Source organism: Alternaria arborescens (genome assembly GCF_004154835.1).
Source record: "Alternaria arborescens strain FERA 675 chromosome Unknown contig_49, whole genome shotgun sequence".
NCBI classification, from domain to species: domain Eukaryota; kingdom Fungi; phylum Ascomycota; class Dothideomycetes; order Pleosporales; family Pleosporaceae; genus Alternaria; species Alternaria arborescens.
Window position 1 is genome coordinate 97283 of NW_021167904.1, and position 21779 is coordinate 119061.

The 21779-nt window shown below is 50.7% G+C and overlaps 8 protein-coding genes across 8 annotated transcripts; 4 read left to right on the plus strand and 4 right to left on the minus strand.

The window, feature by feature from the left end:
• Positions 1 to 342: 342 nt before the first annotated feature.
• On the minus strand, positions 343 to 1851 carry AA0111_g11410 (hypothetical protein; the record flags this gene model as incomplete). The annotated part of the gene is made up of 3 exons (XM_028645273.1): positions 343 to 780; positions 830 to 1674; positions 1728 to 1851. 3 exons carry the CDS (start codon positions 1849 to 1851, stop codon positions 343 to 345), a joined length of 1407 nt encoding a protein of 468 aa, XP_028501028.1.
• A 1059-nt stretch (positions 1852 to 2910) lies between these two features.
• Positions 2911 to 4405, plus strand: AA0111_g11411 (hypothetical protein; the record flags this gene model as incomplete). Its single annotated transcript, XM_028645274.1, has 2 exons — positions 2911 to 3562; positions 3618 to 4405. 2 exons carry the CDS (start codon positions 2911 to 2913, stop codon positions 4403 to 4405), a joined length of 1440 nt encoding a protein of 479 aa, XP_028501029.1.
• Positions 4406 to 4708: 303 nt separating this feature from the next.
• AA0111_g11412 (hypothetical protein) lies at positions 4709 to 8966 on the minus strand (the record flags this gene model as incomplete). Its single annotated transcript, XM_028645275.1, has 4 exons — positions 4709 to 7356; positions 7410 to 7811; positions 7859 to 8683; positions 8741 to 8966. 4 exons carry the CDS (start codon positions 8964 to 8966, stop codon positions 4709 to 4711), a joined length of 4101 nt encoding a protein of 1366 aa, XP_028501026.1.
• Positions 8967 to 10696: 1730 nt separating this feature from the next.
• Positions 10697 to 11611, plus strand: AA0111_g11413 (hypothetical protein; the record flags this gene model as incomplete). Its single annotated transcript, XM_028645276.1, has 1 exon — positions 10697 to 11611. The coding sequence occupies one exon, from the start codon at positions 10697 to 10699 to the stop codon at positions 11609 to 11611; it is 915 nt and encodes a 304-aa protein (XP_028501027.1).
• Positions 11612 to 12277: 666 nt separating this feature from the next.
• On the plus strand, positions 12278 to 13928 carry AA0111_g11414 (hypothetical protein; the record flags this gene model as incomplete). The annotated part of the gene is made up of 3 exons (XM_028645277.1): positions 12278 to 12819; positions 12872 to 12922; positions 13244 to 13928. The coding sequence occupies 3 exons, from the start codon at positions 12278 to 12280 to the stop codon at positions 13926 to 13928; spliced, it is 1278 nt and encodes a 425-aa protein (XP_028501024.1).
• Positions 13929 to 14177: 249 nt separating this feature from the next.
• AA0111_g11415 (Siderophore iron transporter) lies at positions 14178 to 15728 on the minus strand (the record flags this gene model as incomplete). The annotated part of the gene is made up of 1 exon (XM_028645278.1): positions 14178 to 15728. One exon carries the CDS (start codon positions 15726 to 15728, stop codon positions 14178 to 14180), a length of 1551 nt encoding a protein of 516 aa, XP_028501025.1.
• Positions 15729 to 16764: 1036 nt separating this feature from the next.
• AA0111_g11416 (hypothetical protein) lies at positions 16765 to 18286 on the plus strand (the record flags this gene model as incomplete). The annotated part of the gene is made up of 2 exons (XM_028645279.1): positions 16765 to 16804; positions 16860 to 18286. The coding sequence occupies 2 exons, from the start codon at positions 16765 to 16767 to the stop codon at positions 18284 to 18286; spliced, it is 1467 nt and encodes a 488-aa protein (XP_028501022.1).
• Positions 18287 to 19385: 1099 nt separating this feature from the next.
• Positions 19386 to 20426, minus strand: AA0111_g11417 (hypothetical protein; the record flags this gene model as incomplete). Its single annotated transcript, XM_028645280.1, has 1 exon — positions 19386 to 20426. One exon carries the CDS (start codon positions 20424 to 20426, stop codon positions 19386 to 19388), a length of 1041 nt encoding a protein of 346 aa, XP_028501023.1.
• Positions 20427 to 21779: the final 1353 nt, after the last annotated feature.

Below are 21779 nucleotides of genomic sequence, written 5' to 3' on the forward strand. Positions count from 1 at the left end.
TCTGTATTCCTGCTAATGCGTTGGATGGGACGTCGTTGCTCCGCTGTTTCGTACTGCGCTAGGCTTGCCCATCCAAGACTAGTGCCGGATCGCGTACTCGCTTATCTGCTTGTACGAACTACGAGTACGGGAAACAGGTTCTAAAAGTTCTTGCGAGTGCGACAAGTGCTTTGTGTAGTCAGGCAAAGTTTTCATGCAGATATGACTCAGATAACGAGCAGCCGTGGACGAGACGACGACCTCACTTGCGAGATATATGGGTTATGGAATTGTTATTGTAAAAGCCAAGGTCCTATCTGCCAAGGAAGGGGCCTATTGTACCCGTAAGGTAATCACGTGACATCACTCCTTGCGCCTCGCTTTCTTTCCTGTCTGTCCCTTCACTTCATCTTCATCACCCTGTGATAAAGCCAGCGCCTCATGCAGCAGCCTCTTCTCACCAAGCCTGACCTCGACGGCCATGCGATGTCTCTTTTCCAAGCTTCCTACCTTCAATAGCTTCTCATCGTCCTCTGTTGATGTCGGATATTGCGCCAGCTTAGCGGCGAGCGCCTTGGTCACAACGGTGTTGAAGATATCATCGCGCTTCCGCTTCTCCGCGATGAGCCCGGGGTTGCTCTTCTTGAGAGCCTTCAGCACAGCCTTGAATTGTTCCTCAAGCTCCTGCGAAATGTCGCGGAGTTGAGCTGTATATGTGAGCTGCCCTTCCGAATTTGGTTCGCCGGAATCTCGCTCGATGATGAAGTATTCTTCTAGCTCTTCGTCCTCTTCGAGCTTGGCCTACGATACTGTCAGTGCATTCACTTGAGAGTTTGTACCGGCTGCTTACCTCGATCTTTGCGACGATATCGTCCGACAGACTGAGCTCTTGGATGAGCGCTTCGCGAACAAGGCTCCATGGTAGCTCAACTACGTCGTATCGGTGGTGTTCGGGTGTCACATATCCATAGCGACGTAGTAGCTCTGATGTCGGCAACGGACCATAGTAATTGAGTACTTCCGAGCTAGCTGGCAGTTTTGAACGGAGTGATGTGACTTCAAGGCTGTCACCGTGGTTCACATGTGCATTGAACTCGGCATTAGCGTTGAGTATGTCCGCCATGGGTACCATACCAAGCGGCGTGGTACCTTCCCGGTCTTCAACCCAACCGTCTTCCTCCTCGTCTTCCTCTTCGTGCTCATTGGCGAGATCGAATGCGTACGACATGATCGTGCTACCCATACGATGTGCAAGAGCAAGCAACTCTTCCTCACCCAACTCACTAGCTCCATCAGGATAGAATATCCCCGGGTTCTGCTGAACGACTGGCACGACTTGTGATCGCAGCATCTCATCACTTTGTTGCTTTCCAATCTTCTCCGTTGATAGACAGGTGTTTTGGAGCTCCTTGATTTCCGAGTCGGACCAGAAGATGGGTGTGTCGAAAGTTGTCGGCAGTACATCCATGTATGGCTTCCAGCGTGACGCATCGCCTTGTAGATACTCGTATATCATGACCAATATCAGAGAAGTCCATGAATCCAATGGTTCGTTCTCATCATCGGCTTCGCCATCCGTCAACGTATCGAAGACTTTGGGTAGTTTGCTTGGTAGTTGCGATGTGTTCACACTAATGATTAAATCTCTAGGTATAGTGAATAACGTTGTGTCTTCTGGTATGTCTTGTTTTGCGACTGCATGCTGTCAATCAAGGCCCAAATCGTGCACACCTGACTCGCAGGCTTACCTATTCCTCGACCTGCGTCCTTGGCTCTTAGATCTTGTATCTCAAGCAAGTCGTCTCGAAAGACGCCTCCGCCAGCCTTGAACCACGCCAAGAAGCGGTCGGTCGCGCCATTGAAATCATCCATATCTATCGTCCGATTCTATAGAAGTTGCGCACTTTGGAACGTTCACGATCGATCACGTTGACGCAGATGATGGTGTTGTAAGAGCAAGAGATGGGCTGGGATAAATGTTCTAGACGTCCGGGCGAGAGGCTTCACCGATTGGGTAGGTGCAAAATCAGACGTGACTAGCGCAACAGCGCAGATCGCGAAGACCGCGCCGGGACACGTGCGGCGATGCCTCCTTCCATCTCATGATGCACCATGCCCAGGACCAACATTAATTCTGCAGTTCGGCCAATCGCCAACGGCTGAAGCACCCATGGGAGGATACAGCGAATGCGAAGACGATCAGGTTCGTCATATGTCCAGGGAAAGCATGTAGCTCACGTGATAGGCGTCAAGAAGATGTAGATGCGAGGTGTGGCTGTAGCTGCGCTCACGATGACCAAAACGAGTCGACCTGTTTCCGTGTGGTCAACGATGCCGAGCTGTATATCTTATCTTCCGTTTGCAGGCGTGTCACTCCAACCACGGGGCTGTGGTGGCCAGTCCAAATAGGGTTAGTTCGCGTTCGGAGGTCGAGAAATTCCGGTTCCGCAGGCTGCCGCGCTCGTCAGCAACACGACGCTCGAACGCGACTGGACATCAACCTACGTCGCTACCGACTCCTTCGTCCATCTCAACGTTCGTTACCTGACTTGGCCAATTCAAATTCACTGTTTCTCGTCAGCTGCTCTTACCCGTCCTGTCTTCGCCCACCCACTGCCTCGCCTCAGTTCGCCATTCCTCAAAGGACCTTTGACGTGCGCACGGCGTCGTCGGCTTACAGCCCACGCGCCGGCGATCCACGCGTCAGAGGGGTGTTTCTCAAGCAGTCGAGGGTAGTGTGAACACAGTGGGAACAGCAGTTCACGAGCAGGCACCACGTCTGTCTTGCAAGCCAGTATCATCTCAGCGTCCATCGACACCAGAGTCAGGGCTGCTCTTCGCCCACAACGCGTCCAAAGCCCGGGTGGGAGGGTTTCTCTTGCTTTCGCGTTACTGCAAGGGGGATTTTCTTTGTGAGTCATCTCTCGCACAATGGTTCGCTACCTTGTCCCCAAGAAAGGTGTTCCTGTGCTCGCGAGCGCAAGAGTGGATGGTGCTGCACAATCATGCTGTGTTTTAGTTGCAAAGTACTGCGATGCACCATTGCAGATCAGCTTCTATCTCCAATACACTAATTTCATTCATGGCTTTGATCATCCGCAGACCTTCACCTTGATTTATGATGCTGATAACCTGATACACGACGCAACAACGCTGAAGACTGCGACCACGCTTCTCCCGCACCACCAGCTGGCCTCGATTGCGCGCGCCGGAAACCCGCAAATTAGAGTCTTGACTTTCACACTCGCGAAGCCCTGCAGAATCCGGTGTCCTCTTTGGGCTGGTACTGGTACCCTGGCGGCGAAGAGTGGCTTCGAAGCTCCTTTCCACCAGCTGGTCAAGCTCGCCGAAGCGACAGAGATAGATATCTTGCTCGACTACAATTGGGTACACGCAGATAACCGTGAACCGCTCGAGCGCTTCTTCAGGCAGCCGAACTTGTTCGCTGGCTTTCCAGACGGCAATGACAGATTCAGATATGTAGATTGGACGGATTTCAATACCATTGAAGAACAGGATGCGCCTCCGCCTTCGTACGCAAAGGCCGTGGACGCTGATGCATCGCGAAAGCGGTCCAGGCATGGTAAGTCACATCGTGCCCCAGTCGACTAAACGATCACTATTGACACTGCACGTAGCCGCCACGCGCTCCTTGTCTACGTCTCCGGCTTCGAAACGTCACCAGTACGACCCCGGCTCCCCGACCGAGATCGCAACTGCGACGCCCAGCCCTCGTCCCTCTCACATATCCGTTGGCTCACCAAAGGAAAAGACAGCCGTGTCATCCAGCTACCCGCAAATATCCTTGGAGGCCACTGCCGCGCTTGCATTGCAGGACGCAATAAGTAGGGCGGTCGAGGTCCAGCTTCCTGCACTCGTTGAGGGCATGCTACCTGGCATCCTAAAGAATATCCTACCAGATGTCCTTCACAACTGTATCGCCCCTCGAAGATCGCCATCGCTTTCGCCTCCGCCAACAACAACCCCATCTTCCTATCCCGCCCCTTCTTCACTTGGCAACCTCATTACCGACCGTTTGACGGAGCTAGCCAAGCAACACCTCACGACTATCTTCGATGAGGCAAACGACCAGGCCTACAGCCTCCGGAATCAAGCTGACGGTGACTTTGAAGACGTCATTGCCGACCACAAAATCAACGTCGATACTATCAAGGAGGATTGCATCCGCGAACTGGGCGAAGTGGTCGACGACAAAATATACAAGTTCAAGGAGCAGACGGACGACATCATCGCAACTGCCGTGGATGAGATGGAGAGCAAAAGCAGTGAGCTGGGTGAGGGAATGTACGACGGGCTGGAAACCTTTCTTAACGTGGCTTCCACTACCCTCAAACAGATTAGGAAAGGTCAGTATTCCGGAACACGGCCTGTCGAACAGTTGAAGCCAGATACAACCGCCATATAGGTAATCATAATGAGATTGACCCACGACATACAAACGCGATGCGCCTTCCCGGCCTCGTGTTGTCATCGGTGCTTTCCACAACTTCATGACGGCGCGAAGACTGCCACTTTTGACAGGCGATAAAGACGATCATCGAGGACACGCTTCAACACGATCGTACGTAACTCTTACATAGAAACTGAAGTAGTTATTGAATAAATAATGTGAAATCCGCATGTTAAAAGCAAACCATTAGTAACCCCCCAACCGCTCCCTCCCTGTCCCCCAAATCCGGCTCCAATCCTCTCATTACACAAACACAACCTACCGTCCGACCTTTCCGAAAGCAGCCTGTAACTTGGCCCAAATCTCTTCCTTTGCTCCAGATGGTTGACCATCTAGCCAGTTAGAGACATCAGAGCCGTCGAGAGCAGTCTGCAGTGCATCGAGAAGCTGACCAGGCGCTTCACTAGAACCAGAGGCAGAAGCAGCACTTGCATTTGGGTTGAATGCATTTGCAGGACGTGGTGGCCTCGGAGCTCCAGGCGCGGCAGCAGCAGACATGTGGTTCTCCTCATCGTAGCTCCGAATGCCAGTATTCGCGGGGGATGGATCGCTGGCTGTAGCTGTGTTTACATTAAAGGCATTGGCTCTTCCAGTAGTACCGGAGGTTTTTGGCTTGGGCGCATCATCTTCATCCTCGAAGAAAAGATCGGCCTCTAGCATTGCAGCAAATGGTCGAGATTGATCTTGGCCGGAGAGCTGCATGACATAGCCAAGAATCTGTGGTCCGGGAATGCGAACTACAATACCATCTTGGGTTTGCGTCGACGATGAAGAGCTCGAGTCGCTGGACGATCTTGACCCTGAACTATGGGAGAAACAGAGAAATCCACCAGAACTCTCAGACTGTGAATCGAAGACCTTCTTGAACGCTGATGTATCTGTAGCGCTAGAAGCAATCTTAATAACACAATCTTTGACCAAGACATAACCGACTGGGAATGCAGCAAAATATCCGGTCGGCTTCTTGTTATTATTCATGTCTCGGATGGCTTTCGTCGCATCCTCAGGGACCTCTCCCGTCTTCCACTCAGACCACGGGACATAGTTTTCTTTGACAGCACCCCTCATGAACGACTTACTCATACTGAGCAATGAGGGATCGAACCAGCCTGATCTGTCAACGGTCACATAAGTGGTTCGCATTGCGACGTCGACTTTGAGAGTGCTTGACATCGATCGGCTTGAGTTTTCGGCCGATGAACTGCTTGAACTTCCTGATGAGGAGCCGAGCCAGAAACTACAATTGTAGCTGCTGACCGATGAGGAACTGCTAGACGAAGTGGCGGAATAGTCGTTCGAGACCACCGAAGAAATTTGAACCTCAGACCAGCGAGATCCCCCGTTGTTCTGTGGAAGCTTGCCAACTTCTGCACTGCTCTTCTCCAGATCAGCACTTGCTGATGGAGAAGCTCTCTTAGAGATGGTGTAGCTCTCCTGAAGTTCCGCAAGTTCTGCTTTAGCACTCGTTACCTGCCTCTGCAAAGCATCGACGAGGTTCCTGGTGTCACCAGCAACGGCCTCAGAATACTGACTCATATGCTCTGTCAGGACTCGAGAAGCTTGATTGACCGCTGTGTTCGCTCGAGAGACATCATCCATTTGATTTCCGATATCTGTTAGAACAGTGCTATCGCCCCTGAATAGGTCGGCGACAGTCTTCTTGGATTCCCTAACTTCGTTGCTATCACCCGTATCCGGTCCCTTGTTTAGAAATTCAAGACCACTCTTGGCAGTTTGGAGAGCCGCAGTAGTAGGATTTGCGAGTGCAGCAACTTCGAGGGCTAGTTTGACTGCAGATATAGTCGAGGCAGTATATTTCTGTTGAAGCTTAGCCATTGCTTCTTCTCTTGCAGCTGCAGCATCAATCATCTTCTGCTTGGCCTCAGCTGGGTCGCCCTTGTTGAAACCACGTAAATTGGCCATCTGGGTCTCCAGAGTGTCGATGAGTTGAGCTTTGGCCTTGACAGCTGCCTCGATGAGAGCAGAGTCTTGCGATAAGTCTTCACGGGTGAAGCCTGTGTCGAGCGCTTCGAACCAATCCGTTGGCTGCATAGCTACGGGCCAGACTGAAGAAGCTGTATACACGGAAGAAAGGGCCGACTGTCGGAATGCGTCCTTCGCGTCCTGCAGAGATTCACCTGTGGTCTTGATGTCGAGATGACCCATGAATCCACGCACTGTGTGTGTATAACCTCTGACAACGGCGTCTGAATATTTGGCTGCGATTTTGGCTTCCTCAATAGCCGAGGTATGAGCAAGCTCTCTCGTCAGGGCTTCCATCTTTGATGGATCTGAAGCTGCGGCCTCCGAGGCTTCTCTGAACTTGGCGTCCTTTCTCAGTTCCCAATCCCTCCGCTCGTTGAGATAAGCTTGCATTAAAGACTCGGAGTACTCCATACGCGTCATTGCTCTTGGACGATCACGGTTAAGACTCTTAATATTGTTGATGGCTTGTTGTGCGATTTGTTTAGCCGACTCTTGGTCTACCAGTGCTGGTTCTCCGCTAGCTGGAGTTATCACCATGCCATTGGTGTCGGATAGTTCTTTGGCCGTTTGAGCGGAGATGCCGGGAAGACTCAGCCGAGTATCGACTGTGTATGCGGCGTTGCCAGCCTTTGTCGTCTTCATCAACCAGGCTCGCATCTTCTCACGTTGCTTCCTGACTTCTTTGTCCTCGAATGTTGGAATGAGACTGTTCAAAGCCTTTTCATAGTTCCGAGATAGTGTCTGACCATTTGGACCACCGACAATAGGTGCAATATCATAGAGAGCGTCAGTCAGAGCAAACTCAGCTTCATTGACCACAACTGGCTTCTCCATGCGAGAGAAGTAGCCGTTCAGTTTGTAAGCATAGGTCTGCTTATCGAGAAATCGTGTTGGAAACTGGAGTGCGAAGTATTGTGCTCCTGTCAAGTCGTTAGCGTCAACGACGGAATGAGAGACTAGGAACGCAACATACCTCCAGGGTTGTAAAGTTTGCTAAGCTGGTCATACAGCTTCTTGATAAATGTACTGTCGCCTACATCAGCGTTGCCAATGGTCGGAGGCGGCGGGAGATCCGCATGTGCCCTCCGTGGGAGCTCATCATTAGCGACCCCATGCTTTACGTCATGAGCAATCTGGAGCTTCGCAGGGACTCCATTAGGCACTCCATTGACTCCAGTATTCAGATGTGCACTGCGAGTCCATTGCTCAATGATGAGTCTAGAATCCTGAGGATCAATTTCGCCAGACTCGGGGTCTTTGTTTTTGTAGAAGCTCTGAAGAACTCGAGCCTTAACATCCTTAGGAGCACCAATAACGTTGAGAGCCTTTTCGAAATTCCAGCCATCCTTGGCAGCTCTTGGATGCATCTCCTTGCCTGGATCGGTCAGCTCCCTATCTTTGCACAGTGCATACAAGACTTACGAGGATACTGTAAGATTATATAAGCTTTGTCGAGATCAGTTAGCTTTGTGTTGTATGGAATATCCTGGGCTAAACCAGTGATTTCTTTAGGCTGAGGATAGTGCATGATGGAGAAAGTGTCGACCTGTGAAAAGTTCGATACTTCATTCATGGCGTAAACGTTGATAACTTGGTCATAGACTTGCTGAACAGACCATCCTTGAGTCTTGGTGTAGAGACTTATAGCTGCCTGTAGATTGCGAATCGCTTGGCCACCATGAGCAGGCGATTGATGTTCGTGAAGAAGACCAAGTACATGTCCGAACTCGTGGAGGATTGTAGCTCTCTCGTTCGAAGTGATGGGCGAGAACTTGTCGAGCCATGCTAAATTCATGGTAGGTTCATTGGGGCCAATCTTTTCGCATTGTTTGCCAATGTATGCCCAACTTCCATCGTTCGGGTCGAACGTGATACGAATGTTGCTGTCCTGGATAGAAGCTGCCTCTTCGAAGGTGACATTGGCGTACCAAGTCCATTCATCAATGGCTTCGCGGACTTTGAATTTCTGCTTGGGCGTGCCTTCGATAAACCAGTAGGAAAGGACTTGCGGAGTACCATCCCAGATGAGGTCTTGATCAGAGAAGACGACGTGGAGCTTATCCCGACTAATTTCGGTAGAAATGCCCTTGTTGGCGAGAGCGCCTGTGGTATCTCCCGGGGTAAGTTTTCCTTTAGGGATTGGGACGACGACTTCTTTACAAGATCGCTTAAACCAGGAAGTGTCATCGCTTGATCCAGAATTGGCAGCAGAGCCATTTGTGTCTGGAGCAGCATAGGCTCCATTCCCTATGTATCGATCAGCAAACACAACGTGGTGTACAACCTCATCCAAGAGAACCATACCATTTCCAACAGACTCTGGGTCTGCACCATTGACCGACTCCTCGGCGTGATCTTCGTTGTCGTCGGTGAGCGCTACATCATCTTCGGTATGAGCAGGTGCAAGGTCTTGACCATTCGCTTGTGTAGTCGGTGCTTGCCCAGAACCTTGATTACCTGATCTAGTATTGCCCTGACCAGCGACTGGATTGGTCCGGCGGGATTGAGCGGAACTGCGAGGAGCCGACATCCCTGAGGTAAAGCCTGCAGGAGCAAAGAGATCGCAGCGACAGGGTCTTGGTATCCGAGGAGGAGGAGGTCTTGATGTCCTGGTTGTTGCAGCTGGAGCTTCAGGACGTGCAGTCGAGCTTGGTAGTGGAGATGTTATAGAGTTTGATACTGATGCTGAAGCCAGTCTCATAGACTTGGTGAAGGCTTGAGGGTGAGGTCAAGCGGGCGGATTCGGCTCGATCTTTATATCATGAGGTCCTGCAATCCATAGGTCGTGCTCTCGAAGCATGGCCCTCATCGTCCAGGAGAGCGATAAACACTGATATCCTTTTTAGGGGCTCTAGCTCTACCATCCAGACCGAATTTGTCTCGTGGCTTCATTGTTGGCTTCAACGTGGCTGGCTAGACTTGCAAGTCTTAGGCATCGCCGAGCGCTTATGAAGAGGCGCTCTCCTCTAGATACCCATCCTAATTGCGCCTGTTCCACATTCGCAAAGCTAAGAGAAGCCTCTTTATTGTGTAGCTAACCTGGCAGTGGCAATGTATGCGGAGCCGCAGCAAAGATGGCATGGAGAAAGCGAAGGACTGCTAGACAATTGCTCTCGCATAATGACTGATTGCAGGATCCACGTCGATAGGTCACGAGCAGATCTACTGCTAATCCCTCCTTGAATAGTTTATCGCAGACATATTTCTCACGGGGACTTTCGGAGATACGTTTGCGGCCAAGGCGCTTCCTACTCGTAGAGCGCCACTGCGCGAAGTTCGCTTATGGTTTGGCTGGCTACAGAAACGATAAAAGCCCGAGCCAATTCTGAACTCGCAGTTCTGAGATTAGGAACCGATCAGACCATTTGTAGCTCGCATTACCTTATCTGCTTTCCTAGCTACCCCTTTGGGATGAGCCGTCGGTGCTACCGTTCGGGAGAATGTGGCTGGCTGCGGTGGCGGGTGTGACGCCAGCTGAGTTCAACCCGCCCTCAACCCCACTTCAAGTAACACGGGCCGATGCGGCTAGATTACGTTATTTAAGCGACCTCTTAGCATCACTGATTCGTCACGATTAGGTTATTGACGTTGAACTGGGCTTTGACCAAAGCCATGTTCGGTCGTCCTAAGCTGAGCGTCATCCATGTTTTGGGAATACCCACCCTATGACCCGCCGTTTCTGTGATATCAGGTAACAGTTCGTGTCTCCTGCATTAGCTTCTGTTTATCTAGCTAAAACCCGTCCAATGAACCATTTCTATGCAGCCAGGATCAATCACATTGCATGCGCGGTCTCTCTTCGGGCTGCCAAAGTCAGCACCTTGTCACAATTTAACGCACAGCTTTCGTTATCCTAATCCAGCCACCAGACGGAGGTGCATGGATTCGTACAGTTCGAGGTCAGATTGGCTCGGTGAGAGAATGTTAGGTCGCCATGCTGCACGCGCATAGGGAGGTAACGGTAGGCCGAAGTACCAAACTAACGAAAAAGCTCTGCACTCAGTTGGCCATCTTCGTTTCTGTCAAAGGTTTAGTCGCTCAGGCGAACGCATTGCCGCATCGGCTAGTCTAGAATGTCCCATGAGAGCTGCACGACAGCATGTCCGCACTGTATAAATACTCCCCTCACAACATCAGACTCCTTCATATGTTCGAGTGCACTCACAGTACACTACTATATCCTATTATCAGCTATTTTCATATGCTAAGCTTGTAGCACAGCCTTGTCCCATATTATTACCTCTCTCCGCCCTTACTACCATGGCATCCGCAAACTCGCGCCCGCTGCAAGTTGTGGTATATAACGAGCAAAAACGACAGCAGATAGCGGCACAGGAAGCAACCGTCCAGAAACTGAACCTCCAGGAGGACGTGCAGGCATTTCTGAACAAAGACACAGGAATCTATCTCCTTCCTCGCACCTGGAATCGAGCTAGCATTGTCAAAGACTTCACTGAAGCCAGTAACTTCCCGGCCCTGGCCAAGACCGTGATTGGAGGAGCCATAAAGAAAATCAATGCCGTCACTACCCCTGATGCATTTGGGGCCGCCTCCAATCTTCTGGAAAAGGTCGCTCATTATGCACAAGATGGAACGTACGAAATCATTGGCATGGCCGTTCAAAAGGAGCATGAGAGCAAGGCCGACGGCAACCTTGCACGAAGCCTAGGAAAGCAGTTCGTTCTCCTCAGCACCACTCTGGCTAAAGGTGCCATTGCAAACCTTCCTGGAATCATAGCAAGCACCTTGTTTACTATCATCGTGTACATACACGAGAAGGGAGAGGAAAAGCAGAAGGAATGGAATGCGGAGTTGGCAACGATTCTCGACCAGAAGCTGGAGAAAATACGCCAAGACGTGACCGATAAAATGGCTGCCAGCTTCAGGAAGCGTGTTGAGAGCATGCTCATGTCAGGTTTCGCTACAGACGTGTTCGACAACACTGTTTATGGCTTCTACAAGTGGACCGATGGACGAGCGGTCGAATGGAGGAACAGCCATCTCATTCAAATGCGCGAGAATGTCCAAGCGAATATCGACATCTATATCACCCCTTCTGATCTGCTTTGGGCCGCGGGCATAAGGAAACTGCTACCAGGAAGCGAGCTCACTAAGAAACAAATTGATGACATGAACGAATACCTGAAGGAGCAAGTGTATGACAAGGTTGACTAGGAATCACACGCGATAAATAGAATCACTCACGGATAGGATCGCTGCAAACATTTTCACCTTAGTCATTAGTCAGAACGCGCAAGTAGAACAATGAACAGTGCAGCAGTATTAGGAAATGTGAAAGTATGTATCACGTGCTTTGCCAAGCCGCACCCTGCTAGAGGAGTCTGTGTGGACACCACATAATGCCCTGTAGATCGATTCGACGAATCGAAAGATAGTAAGCATAAAGCAAGCGCAACAATGCGATAATGTAGGGTCGCTGACCCAATCACTGCCCACCAACATACGCATGGCTAGGTAGCGAGACTTGGCACAGCCGCACCTTCGTGTATGGATGGTGCGACATCGCTCTGCCTTCACCCAGCCTCGTTAATCACGCGTAGCATCACGAGTCTCACTCTTTCCATCATCAAGTGTACCTCATCAGGAGACGATTGTGGCTTCTGGTTTATAAGTTAGCCTAACTCGTTCTGGGTTGTGTATAGTCGGTTCACGAACTGACCACGATCAGGCTGCACGGGAGCGTCGTTTGCGCCTTCACCTAGCAATCTCCACTTCTCTTAACGGTGTTGAAAAACTCCTCTTACGTTCCTCTAACAAACGTTTGCATACGCTGGTACAGTTCGACCAAGTGCTCGCTACATCGTCCTACAGCCGTGCGTTATGGCCACGCCACCTTCAAATGCTCCAGGATCGCAATGTCCATGCCCTAGTTGCACCATCAGCGCGGTCGAACTTAACCTCGCAAGCATACCAAGCGCTTTTCCGAGCAAAAGTGATAAGAAAGCGCGTTACGCACCGCCTCAACCTGATACAGACACATTCGCCACTCAGCAAGCCTTTTTGGACTACCTAATGCCTGTACCAATCGAGAGTGTCGACGAAGATAGCAAGAAGTGTCCCATTTGTTGGAAACCCTATGGCGAGGCAGCCGACCCTGGTTTCGATAACTCAGAGCAGCCCGTCCGTCTCAAGTGCAGGCATACGTTCGGCAACAAGTGCATGCTTGCCACCTTTGCAGTTCATGGGACTTCGACCATTACTCTCGAACCTCTTGCCTTCGGTCCAGGATCTAGAGGCTACCAGTTGGGTCAGCGGTTACACTCTTATCTGCAGGAGTCAAGGGCACTGAAGACAAATGGCAATGCGGTGGCTTTCACTGAGATGCTCCATACCAGGCGAGAATCATTGAATGAACTCTTTGGGTAAATCAGATAATAAGAATACGTATGAGACGATCAGCTGACTTCCTTACAGTACGTTTTTATGCTTTGCTACCTACATTCGGTTGGATCGGATGAATCAGTGGTAACGTCTGTCGCTCTGCTACCTATGTGAACCAAGAAAAGGCAGCGCATCACGCCCTTTGATGAGCAAAGCTATAACTGGAACCATGGCGCGTCGTCCTTGCATTCCAAATCTGTACTAACAACCTTGTAGGTCGCCATTGGAGCTCTGTTTTCCAGGAGCTGCGTCGCCGAACAGAAAAGATTTCAAGATGTCGGAAGATCATGCTTCTAGAGAACGCGACAGTACTGGATTCTAATCGTCATCATACCCGAATTTTAGGATCTCTCTATGAGGTTCTGGTATATGGAATAACTTGCCCATCGCACAACCACTTCCCAGCTACGACCTTCCGTTCCTGCATCTTAGTCCATACACGTTCCACACTCCGGAAGGCTCGCCAGATACCCAGGACACTGTCTCGAAGTTGAAGAAAGAACGTGAGGATAGGCTAGCCAAGATGCTAAAGGCCAAGCGCGACTTGCAAGAGCGCAACGAGCGACATCTGGATAGTATGCTGGGTGCAGAGTTGAGCCGAGTCTATTCAGAGTACATGAGACAACACGGCACTGAGAAAGAGCCCGAACAGTCAGAGACATATCGGGAGCAGTACTTCGTAGATGCGCACATCTCGGTACACAAAAAGAATCCGAAACAATCATCCTTCAGAATCGAGTCATTGGATCGATTCTTGGCGCATAGCCCGGATGACGCTACAGGCGACGACAGCGATGCAGAAGACGAAGAAAGCGATCGTTTAAGCGGCACTATTCTATCGAGACTGTTACCAATTATCAGCCGCAAGATGTGCGAGCACTGTTGCACTGAATACACGACTGTTCCTCCGTCGGTACCTGTTCCAACTTCGCTATGGTGGAAGGACTCGCGCGAGATCCCCGATGATTGTCCGATTTGCCACAAGATATTGTTTCACAAAGATCTCTTGCAGCTGTTGCCCAACTCAGATTGCGAGATTTCAGGCCCAGGTGACTACGTTGGCAAGATCGGAGATAAAAAGGTGATCTAGGCAAGCGATGTGCGCCTGCTGCATAGCTTATCGGACGACGCTCGAGTTTGGTCAACCATGCTGATTTATTACAATCGCCCAGGATCTTGATGCAGGCAGGATCAGAGACAGGCTTTACTCATTCCATAAATAGGATTTTTGAATAAAGTAATTTCAGAGCTGTGCGCCGACGCTGGCTACGAGTTCAAAGATCGCGACTAGCACTGTGTAGATATATCTGTTCTTCATACGCGTAAACCTGGATACCTATCAAACATAGGCTTTGTTCTGCTCGACTTCTTTGACATTGATGTTCCTCCACATCAATGGTCCGATAACCCCTACAACCGAGATCGCAGTACTAGCTATGAGAAGTCGAAGCATCGCATCTTCGTACGCATGCTGGATAGCAAGGCGTGTTAGAGATTTCATAGGGTAAGATATTTGAGTCGTTATGTCGCCGAAGATCTTGTTGAGGTTCGGTAGGTCTTCAGAAGGTAGGTATCGCACCAGTCGATCCGGCACTGTGTTAGACCATATGGATGCCGCAATTGTCATACCGATAGCGCCACCGATGTTCCCAAAGATACTTACGATTGCGAGCATCGCAGCGACATGTTCGTGCGAACCAGCAGCTAGCATAGCAATCTCGTCCGTGACAACGAGAACGCCTTGCGAGATTGAAATGAACAGGAAGCACATGATGATATATCCGACGTTACTGGATGCGCGAAAGTACATCATGAAGCCCTGACCCAATAGACTTAGCGGGACACCGACGACTAATGATATGGTCTTGAAATGGCCGGCTCGATGGATCACGTATCCAGTTGAGACGGCGATTAGTACACTCACAACGGTGTACAGCTGCGCAACGTAACTCGCTTCCTCCACGCTGAGTCCCTGAACAACTTGCAGGTAAGAGCCGAAGTAGCTGTTCCATACGGCGTAACTTGCGAAAAGACAAGTGCATAGTAAGCATGCCCCAAAGACGGTTCGGTCCAAGAATAGCCTGTATGGAAGGCACCGGGTAGATGCGAAAGACTTCTCCCATACAGCGAATGCCGATAGAAGTAGAACGCCGATCAGGATCACGCCAACTGTGAGCGGCGAAGACCAAACTTTGCCCGTCAAAGCATACAAGTTAAACGGAAGAAGAAAAAGGGCGATTCCTGTAGAAGCGAGCACCAAGCCAACAGCATTGAACTCCCGACTGTAGTATACCATCAACTCCCAAGGATTCCACTCACGGTCCTCTTTTGTGACTTTGATAAGTCCCAGTTTCCTCGCCTTTCGATAGTTCGCCACAAGTAAACCCAGCAGCGGCAGCGTGACAAGCGGAACAAGTGCACTGAATGAACCAAATGCCCAACGCCATCCCATGCCGCGAAGATATGCTTGCGCCAAAGGGCCAGCTACCCAGCCTGTAATCAGGCTAGTTGAGTTCATGAGCGCCTGCACCAGCGCTCTGTTCTCTAACTTCGTTGTATCGGCAATGAGAACAGACAAGATATACTGCACACCATTGTTTCCCAAGGTATGAAAGACCATGGCCGCAGCATACGTGCCTATGCCGTCACACACCATCATCATGACCAACCCGCTTGATCCTGCGACAAGGCAGAATAGCAAGCCATGCGGTCGCCCAAAGATATCGATGATCTTCGCGATAGATAGTGTGATGGCACCGCCGAGGATATTGCTTAGTATGCTAACAGTGGGTGTGAAAGCGTGCATGGAAAAGGCTGATGTGACGTATGGAACCAAGGCTAACGTGATGCCGGCAAGCAATGTTTCGACAAAGTAGATGAGCCAAATCATTATGTAAATTGCTATAAGAGAGGAATTTGACCATGCTTGTGTTGTCGCTTCCATTGCTTGAACACCTGGGTGGGAGTCGACCACTCGACGCCCATGGTCTATTGGTGGACTTATTGGACTACACCCAGGGTGTATTTGGGTAGTGCATCTGAGGTCCTCTGCATCGGTAGATGAGAACAGGGTTGGTGAAAGTAAAGGTTCTTGGATGGATGGACGAGAAGAATGCATAGCAGCAGATGGCGATCGAGAGATAGTCGAGAGGGTGACAACGGTGGTGGTGTGTGCTGTCTCTTTCTGTCTTATCTCATACAGCGCCGTGAGAGACGAATGTACAACTGTATCAAGGTGAGACCATTGTTAAGCGAGGGTCCCATAGCGGCTGACACCTAGATACCGAATCGACAACAGCTGAGCAAGCAAAAAAAAACCTGGCACAATTGCGCTAAGGATTTATCGAATGCTCACCGGGCGTGAGAAAGGATCTGACATGTTCTGAGACTAGTGTCGGGTTAGAGAGCACTTTTGCGATGATTATGGCTTGAGGCCCTGCACCTTGCTAGTCACAACTGTGGGGGTACCGAATGCAGGGCTGACGCGCTTATGTAGGACGGCTCGTCCTGGACCTTACCTAACCGCATGATTTACCAATCGGCCTTATCGTTCTAGGGATCCATGTCGGCTGCCGCTAAGCATTGTGCAGCAGCGTGGATCTTACTATTCAGTAGAACGACTAACCAGAAAAGGCAGTCAAGTGACACTATGCCGTACGTCTTACTGTCTTCCGAGCCATCAGGTCTAATTGTAATTGTTGTCCTGTCTATTCTCTTAAAGTATTGTTTCCCTAATAAGCTTCTTTTCTCTTGATGCTTAAAATGAATACAGATATTTGCTAACCTAGACTGCAATGCGCTAGAGGGCGGTATATCTACTACCTTCTGGACTTCCCGGTAGCCAAGGTGTTGTCAAAACCTAAGTTTCCAGTCCCCGTCTCTTTACAGTTATCTACACAAAGGAAACCGTCAACAGTCTAAAGACCATGGATAGTGTGCGCGGGCTTCCCGTGCTACGGTTATTGGGTACGAAGCGTCTATGCGGCAGGCATAACCCCCCACCAAAGCTTACCATGCTTAGGAAAATCCGAACAGCTTTCCGCTGTTTCTCACGAACTAGGATCCTTCATAAATGTGGGAGTATCTGCTCACTACTCTCTCACTACTGTTACTACTCTCCCCGAGCTGCAGTCAATCATCTACGCCGCATTGTCACGTGTCATTCACAGGAACTCCATCCTATCCGCCATCCCGATAGACGAAGTATTTCCAGGCGCCAACTTCGTTCGTTTGCAGTCTCTCGATCTTCGTTCCTGCGTAATTTTCAAGACTCGAGCTAGCTCGATCGGACAGAGCAACCAAGACCATGAGCTCGACACAATTCTCCAGGAAGAACACAATACTGACTTCAAGCCTTCCCGTGGTGCCCTGCCTTTCTGGCGACTGACTATCTTGCAAGATGCTGTTGAGGAGAAGAGGTGTGGTTTCACCGCATCCTTTGTCTTTCATCATAGTCTTGGCGATGGCGCAACGGGAGTCATATTTCACCAATCGTTCCACCAGGCACTCAAGAGTGCTCTCATGCTACCGTCTCTGGAACCAAACAGCTCGACAATACGGGTGTCTGAAAGTTCGACTCTTCTGCCGCCACTAGAAGATCTGCATCCACTGCCATTGAATCCAAACCCACCTCATCACCGCTCGTCGGGTGAGGAGCTGGAAGAGTGGACAGGAAACCCCATCCAATTACCAATGACGTCGCATTACCGAACAACCTTCTTCTCACCAACAGCTTCAGCAAAGTTTGCGCAAAAGTGCAAAGAGAATGGTCTCACAGTTACGTCCGGCTTAACCGCCGTATTGGCCGGCGCGTTGTTCGAGCAGCTTCCAGATACTGTTCAGGCCCTCACAGGTATTATACCGATCAACCTTCGTCCATGGCTCAGCCTCCACCATAACTGCAGCCCCGCGAACGAAGCAATGGGCAGTTTCATCGATGCATTGAAAGTACAGATCCGTCGCGAGCATTACTCCTTCCCGACCGACAGCGATGAACACACAAGAGCTACACGCGGAATCGTGGCCGCGCGTCATACAGCAGAATCAATTAAAGGTTACATGGGTACCAAGAGTCCGAGTGGTGAGCCATATACTTCAATCGCTGCATTCAAAGGTATACACGACATAGCTGCGGTCTTCAAGTCTATGGTCAACACGCCCCGCGATGCGGCATTCGAGATCTCGAACCTTGGCCGCTTCCCACCAGCGTCTTCCCCGTCCTTTGACGTTCCTGATAGTGCTTGTGAAGATCGGTGCCGTATCGGACGCATGACCTTCAGTCGTAGTGCCGTTGGCTTCGGCGCTGGGATCACAACGAGTGTTGTGATGGGGAACGATGGTGTATTGAGTGTGGGGTGGAGTTGGCAAGAGGGAGTGGTAGGGGCAAAGCTTGTGGAAAGTTTTATGGAGAGCTTCAGGAAGGCCGTTGAGGGTGGCGTTCATTTCTGAGGGAAAGTGATAGGGTCAATTAAACCTTGAAATGTAGCAGAGGAATGAAAAGTCACGTTCGACCCCCCGGAACAGTTTTGAGGAAACTGTTACCTACCCACTGAGTAGTCATTCCTGCAAGACGAGATCGCGTAATGCGCAAGTCGAGACGACGTCTCCGTGCCAGCATTCGGTCATTCATCTCCCGCATGATCAATATCCTGCGCCAATCTACTTTTGTTCCAGGCGCGACGCGCAGTCATTTTAGCGCATACTATCAATTCGCTCAATTCGCTCAATTTGACGCAATTAAGTTGTACATGTACAGCGGGTAGACTAAGACAAGTGATCTTGGCGTAAGATAAACCCGAGAAGCTACATGGCAGTTGGTGGCCTACATGCGCACGCGCGGAGAAGAGCCTACAAGGGCATAAGTATAGACTAGGCAGCCTGATTCGCGCAGAAGGCTGAGGCCATTGTCACGCATCGGGTTAGTCGCCCAACACTGCCAAGATATCATCTCGCCCACTCGAAATTCTGACATCTGATCCCCACGGCTGGGACAAACGATGTGCAAACGAGAGATGCTTACAATGGCTCACCGGTGTATTGATGTAGTCATGGAGCAAGATCACAATTCGGAGCGTGCACATCTTCTTACTTCGCACGGAATCTTAAATGCGTTATTGTACGGCTATGTTAAGCAAGCGGACTAGCGATATATGCAGGGTAGCCGAAAAAGCGTTTTGAGATTGTATAGCGGTAAGTCTGTTACATGATGGCAACTTGTATCGCACAATCTATAGCCGCAATGTGGGGGAGAATTGGATGTATATGGTGTGCATAGGTCGGCTTATGCTACCAAGCTGGGACGGTATGGTGAAATATATAAGGATTAGTAACGATTCATCTCTTTTATGAGGAGGAAAGCTCGTTACGAGGACTGCGCGAAACAGAGCAACACAGTGCCTCTTGAACCAGCTCAGTTGGTGCAGTTCCATTGGATGACTTGGACCTATCGTACATGATTTAGAAGCGTAGTTTGGTGATTCTGAATGGATGGCATCTAAGCGACCCGTCACATCAGTCTCGATACACGGCATGCCACCAACAGAGCAGCTCATGCCGTGCTCCCATCAGTCCTAAGAGTAACCAGCATCCTGCTCAACCAACCCTTTTTCGCCGCAATTGCAGCTCCAACAACAGGCACCCCAGGATTATCAACAGCATCGAACAAATGCGTTCCACCTGGCCAAACATGTAACTCGCATGAGCTTCCGCACCGCCACATATTCAACGCATATGCGACAGCCGGATCACGGAAGACCTCGCATTCAGCCGCGTCGATGTAAGCCTGAGGTAAGTTGGTCAGATCTGTAGCTCGGGAGGGCGCTTGGTACATGGTGACTGTATTGGTGCCGCGCTGACCTGCAAGGGCGTGGTTCCAGGCCGCGCGGTTTGTGATGCCGTTCCATGGCACGCCGTATTCGAATTGTGCGTCCGAGACGCTGTCGCATCGATCATCTAGCATAGGCGAGAGTAACATCTGCGCCTTGATAGGCACAATAGGAACTTTCCTATCGCGGGCTAAGAGGCAGGCGGAGGCAGCGAGAGGGGCACCCCCAGAGGACCCGCAGACGACTATAGCTGCAGGATCGATGCCTAGGCTCATGGCGTTTGTGGAGAGCCAGACGAGTGCTTCATAGCAGTCTTCAGCTCCTCCTGGTGCGGGCGTCTCGGGCGCAAGCCGGTATTCGACTGAGACGACGATGCACGGTATGTCTTGGACGACATCTATTAGTTGTGCGACGGCGCTGAAGCGATCGCCTGAGATCATACCGCCTCCATGGATGTTAAACAAGGCTGGTAGCGCGCTAGACGAATCCAGTGGCGCGAAAATAGATAAGGCAATGCTGTGACCACTAGGGCTAGTGATGACATGGTGAGTATGCGTCAGGTGCGGATTGGCGTTCAGGATCGGCTCTGGACTTCCCCCAACATCTAAACCACGGAGGAAGGAGATATCCAACTCTTCTGGTAGGATGACTGAGTCGATGATGGGTGCTAACTTAGGGTCGATAGGCGGCCTGGGGATTGTAATGCGCGGGTCTAGCTCGGCGGCCTGCGAGTACGGGTACGGGTAGGCCGAAGACTCGGACATGATGGCCGGTGAAGGTTCGTTAGCGAGACACATTTAGACATGGCTTTGCTTGCGTAAATGTACTGGACTCTTGCGGCGATTGTTGAGGTGTTGTGCTGACAGTAAGCATGAGTCGCGGATAGAATTCTCCAACCGAGGTGAGGTCAAGGGTGCTAACGGCCCGCTCCACATCACAGGGCGTACCAGGCGGCAGGGCATATTATCCGCCGCTGCGGGCGTCGTTCCGACGCAACGCCAACGTCCCACGCACCAGGCTCTCACTACACGCGATGCAGTCCATCCCACGCGTTCTTTGAAAGTCAACGATTTCTTCCATATCAGGCGTCCTGCCGTGTCAACCCCCTACTTGAACAAGCGCGTCTTTCGATGAGCATATTTGCGAATGAGCACGTTTTCTGTGAGCACGTTTCGATTAGCAACTGCCCTTATGAGTAAAGTCCAGCAACGGATCTTGCGGCTTGGAGCATCATAGTCGTGCAAACATCCTCGTCCTTAACCTTATTCGGAGACATATTCCGTGACCAACAAACAGCCACCCTCATCGAAACCCCGGTCGCGCCTACTTTCTGAGCTCGAGTGGGGACGATCTATGGTATGATTCATTCCAGCACCGAGGCTGTGGCGGTAGTAACGATCAATCGCATGAAAGGATAGTACGAAGATTGGCACGCAGTCTGGATGTTGTCAGCATGGGATGATCTGATCATAAGAGTTCCAGATACCATAGTCAGCCCGCGCTGCTACAATGCTTACCCGCTCTTCTTGGCTCCGAAATATTCCTCAAATCAAGTCATCCTCGGCATACATGCGTATCGTCGAGGTGCGGCTGAAGGCGGTATATTGTGACATCGCATAAGCATTGGAATGCTGCTTGGTGTGCCTTTCTTCGATCAAGGAGGCTTCCAGCGGTGAGCGGCTATTTACCCTTGTTGGTTCTGGCCAGCTAGGGGCCACGAGCAGAACGACTGGGCTGTGGATTTGACTGAACGAACGCCTTCCGTGACGGTACGCATACTGAAGTACGTCAATGACGGGGAAAGTCGAGTTGCTGTCGAATCCGTTAGCATCTGGACAACGTGGCTTTTCACGCACACAAATGTGGGAACCACATTGAACATTCCGTCACCTACGAGGCACTGCCCGAACTCGCAGCATCTGTTGTTGACCACGATCAAAGGATGAGCATGTTTGCGTATACAGCCAAGTACGTGGCTGCGCGAGTGCGCGACGGGAAGACGTCTTGGCTATGGAACACGACAAGTAGGTTTCACAGTGGCGCGAACGCTAACTATCACATGGTCCTTGGCCCGTGTTGGTTCCAACTTAGCCTCTGCTTACTTTCCCGTCACAGTT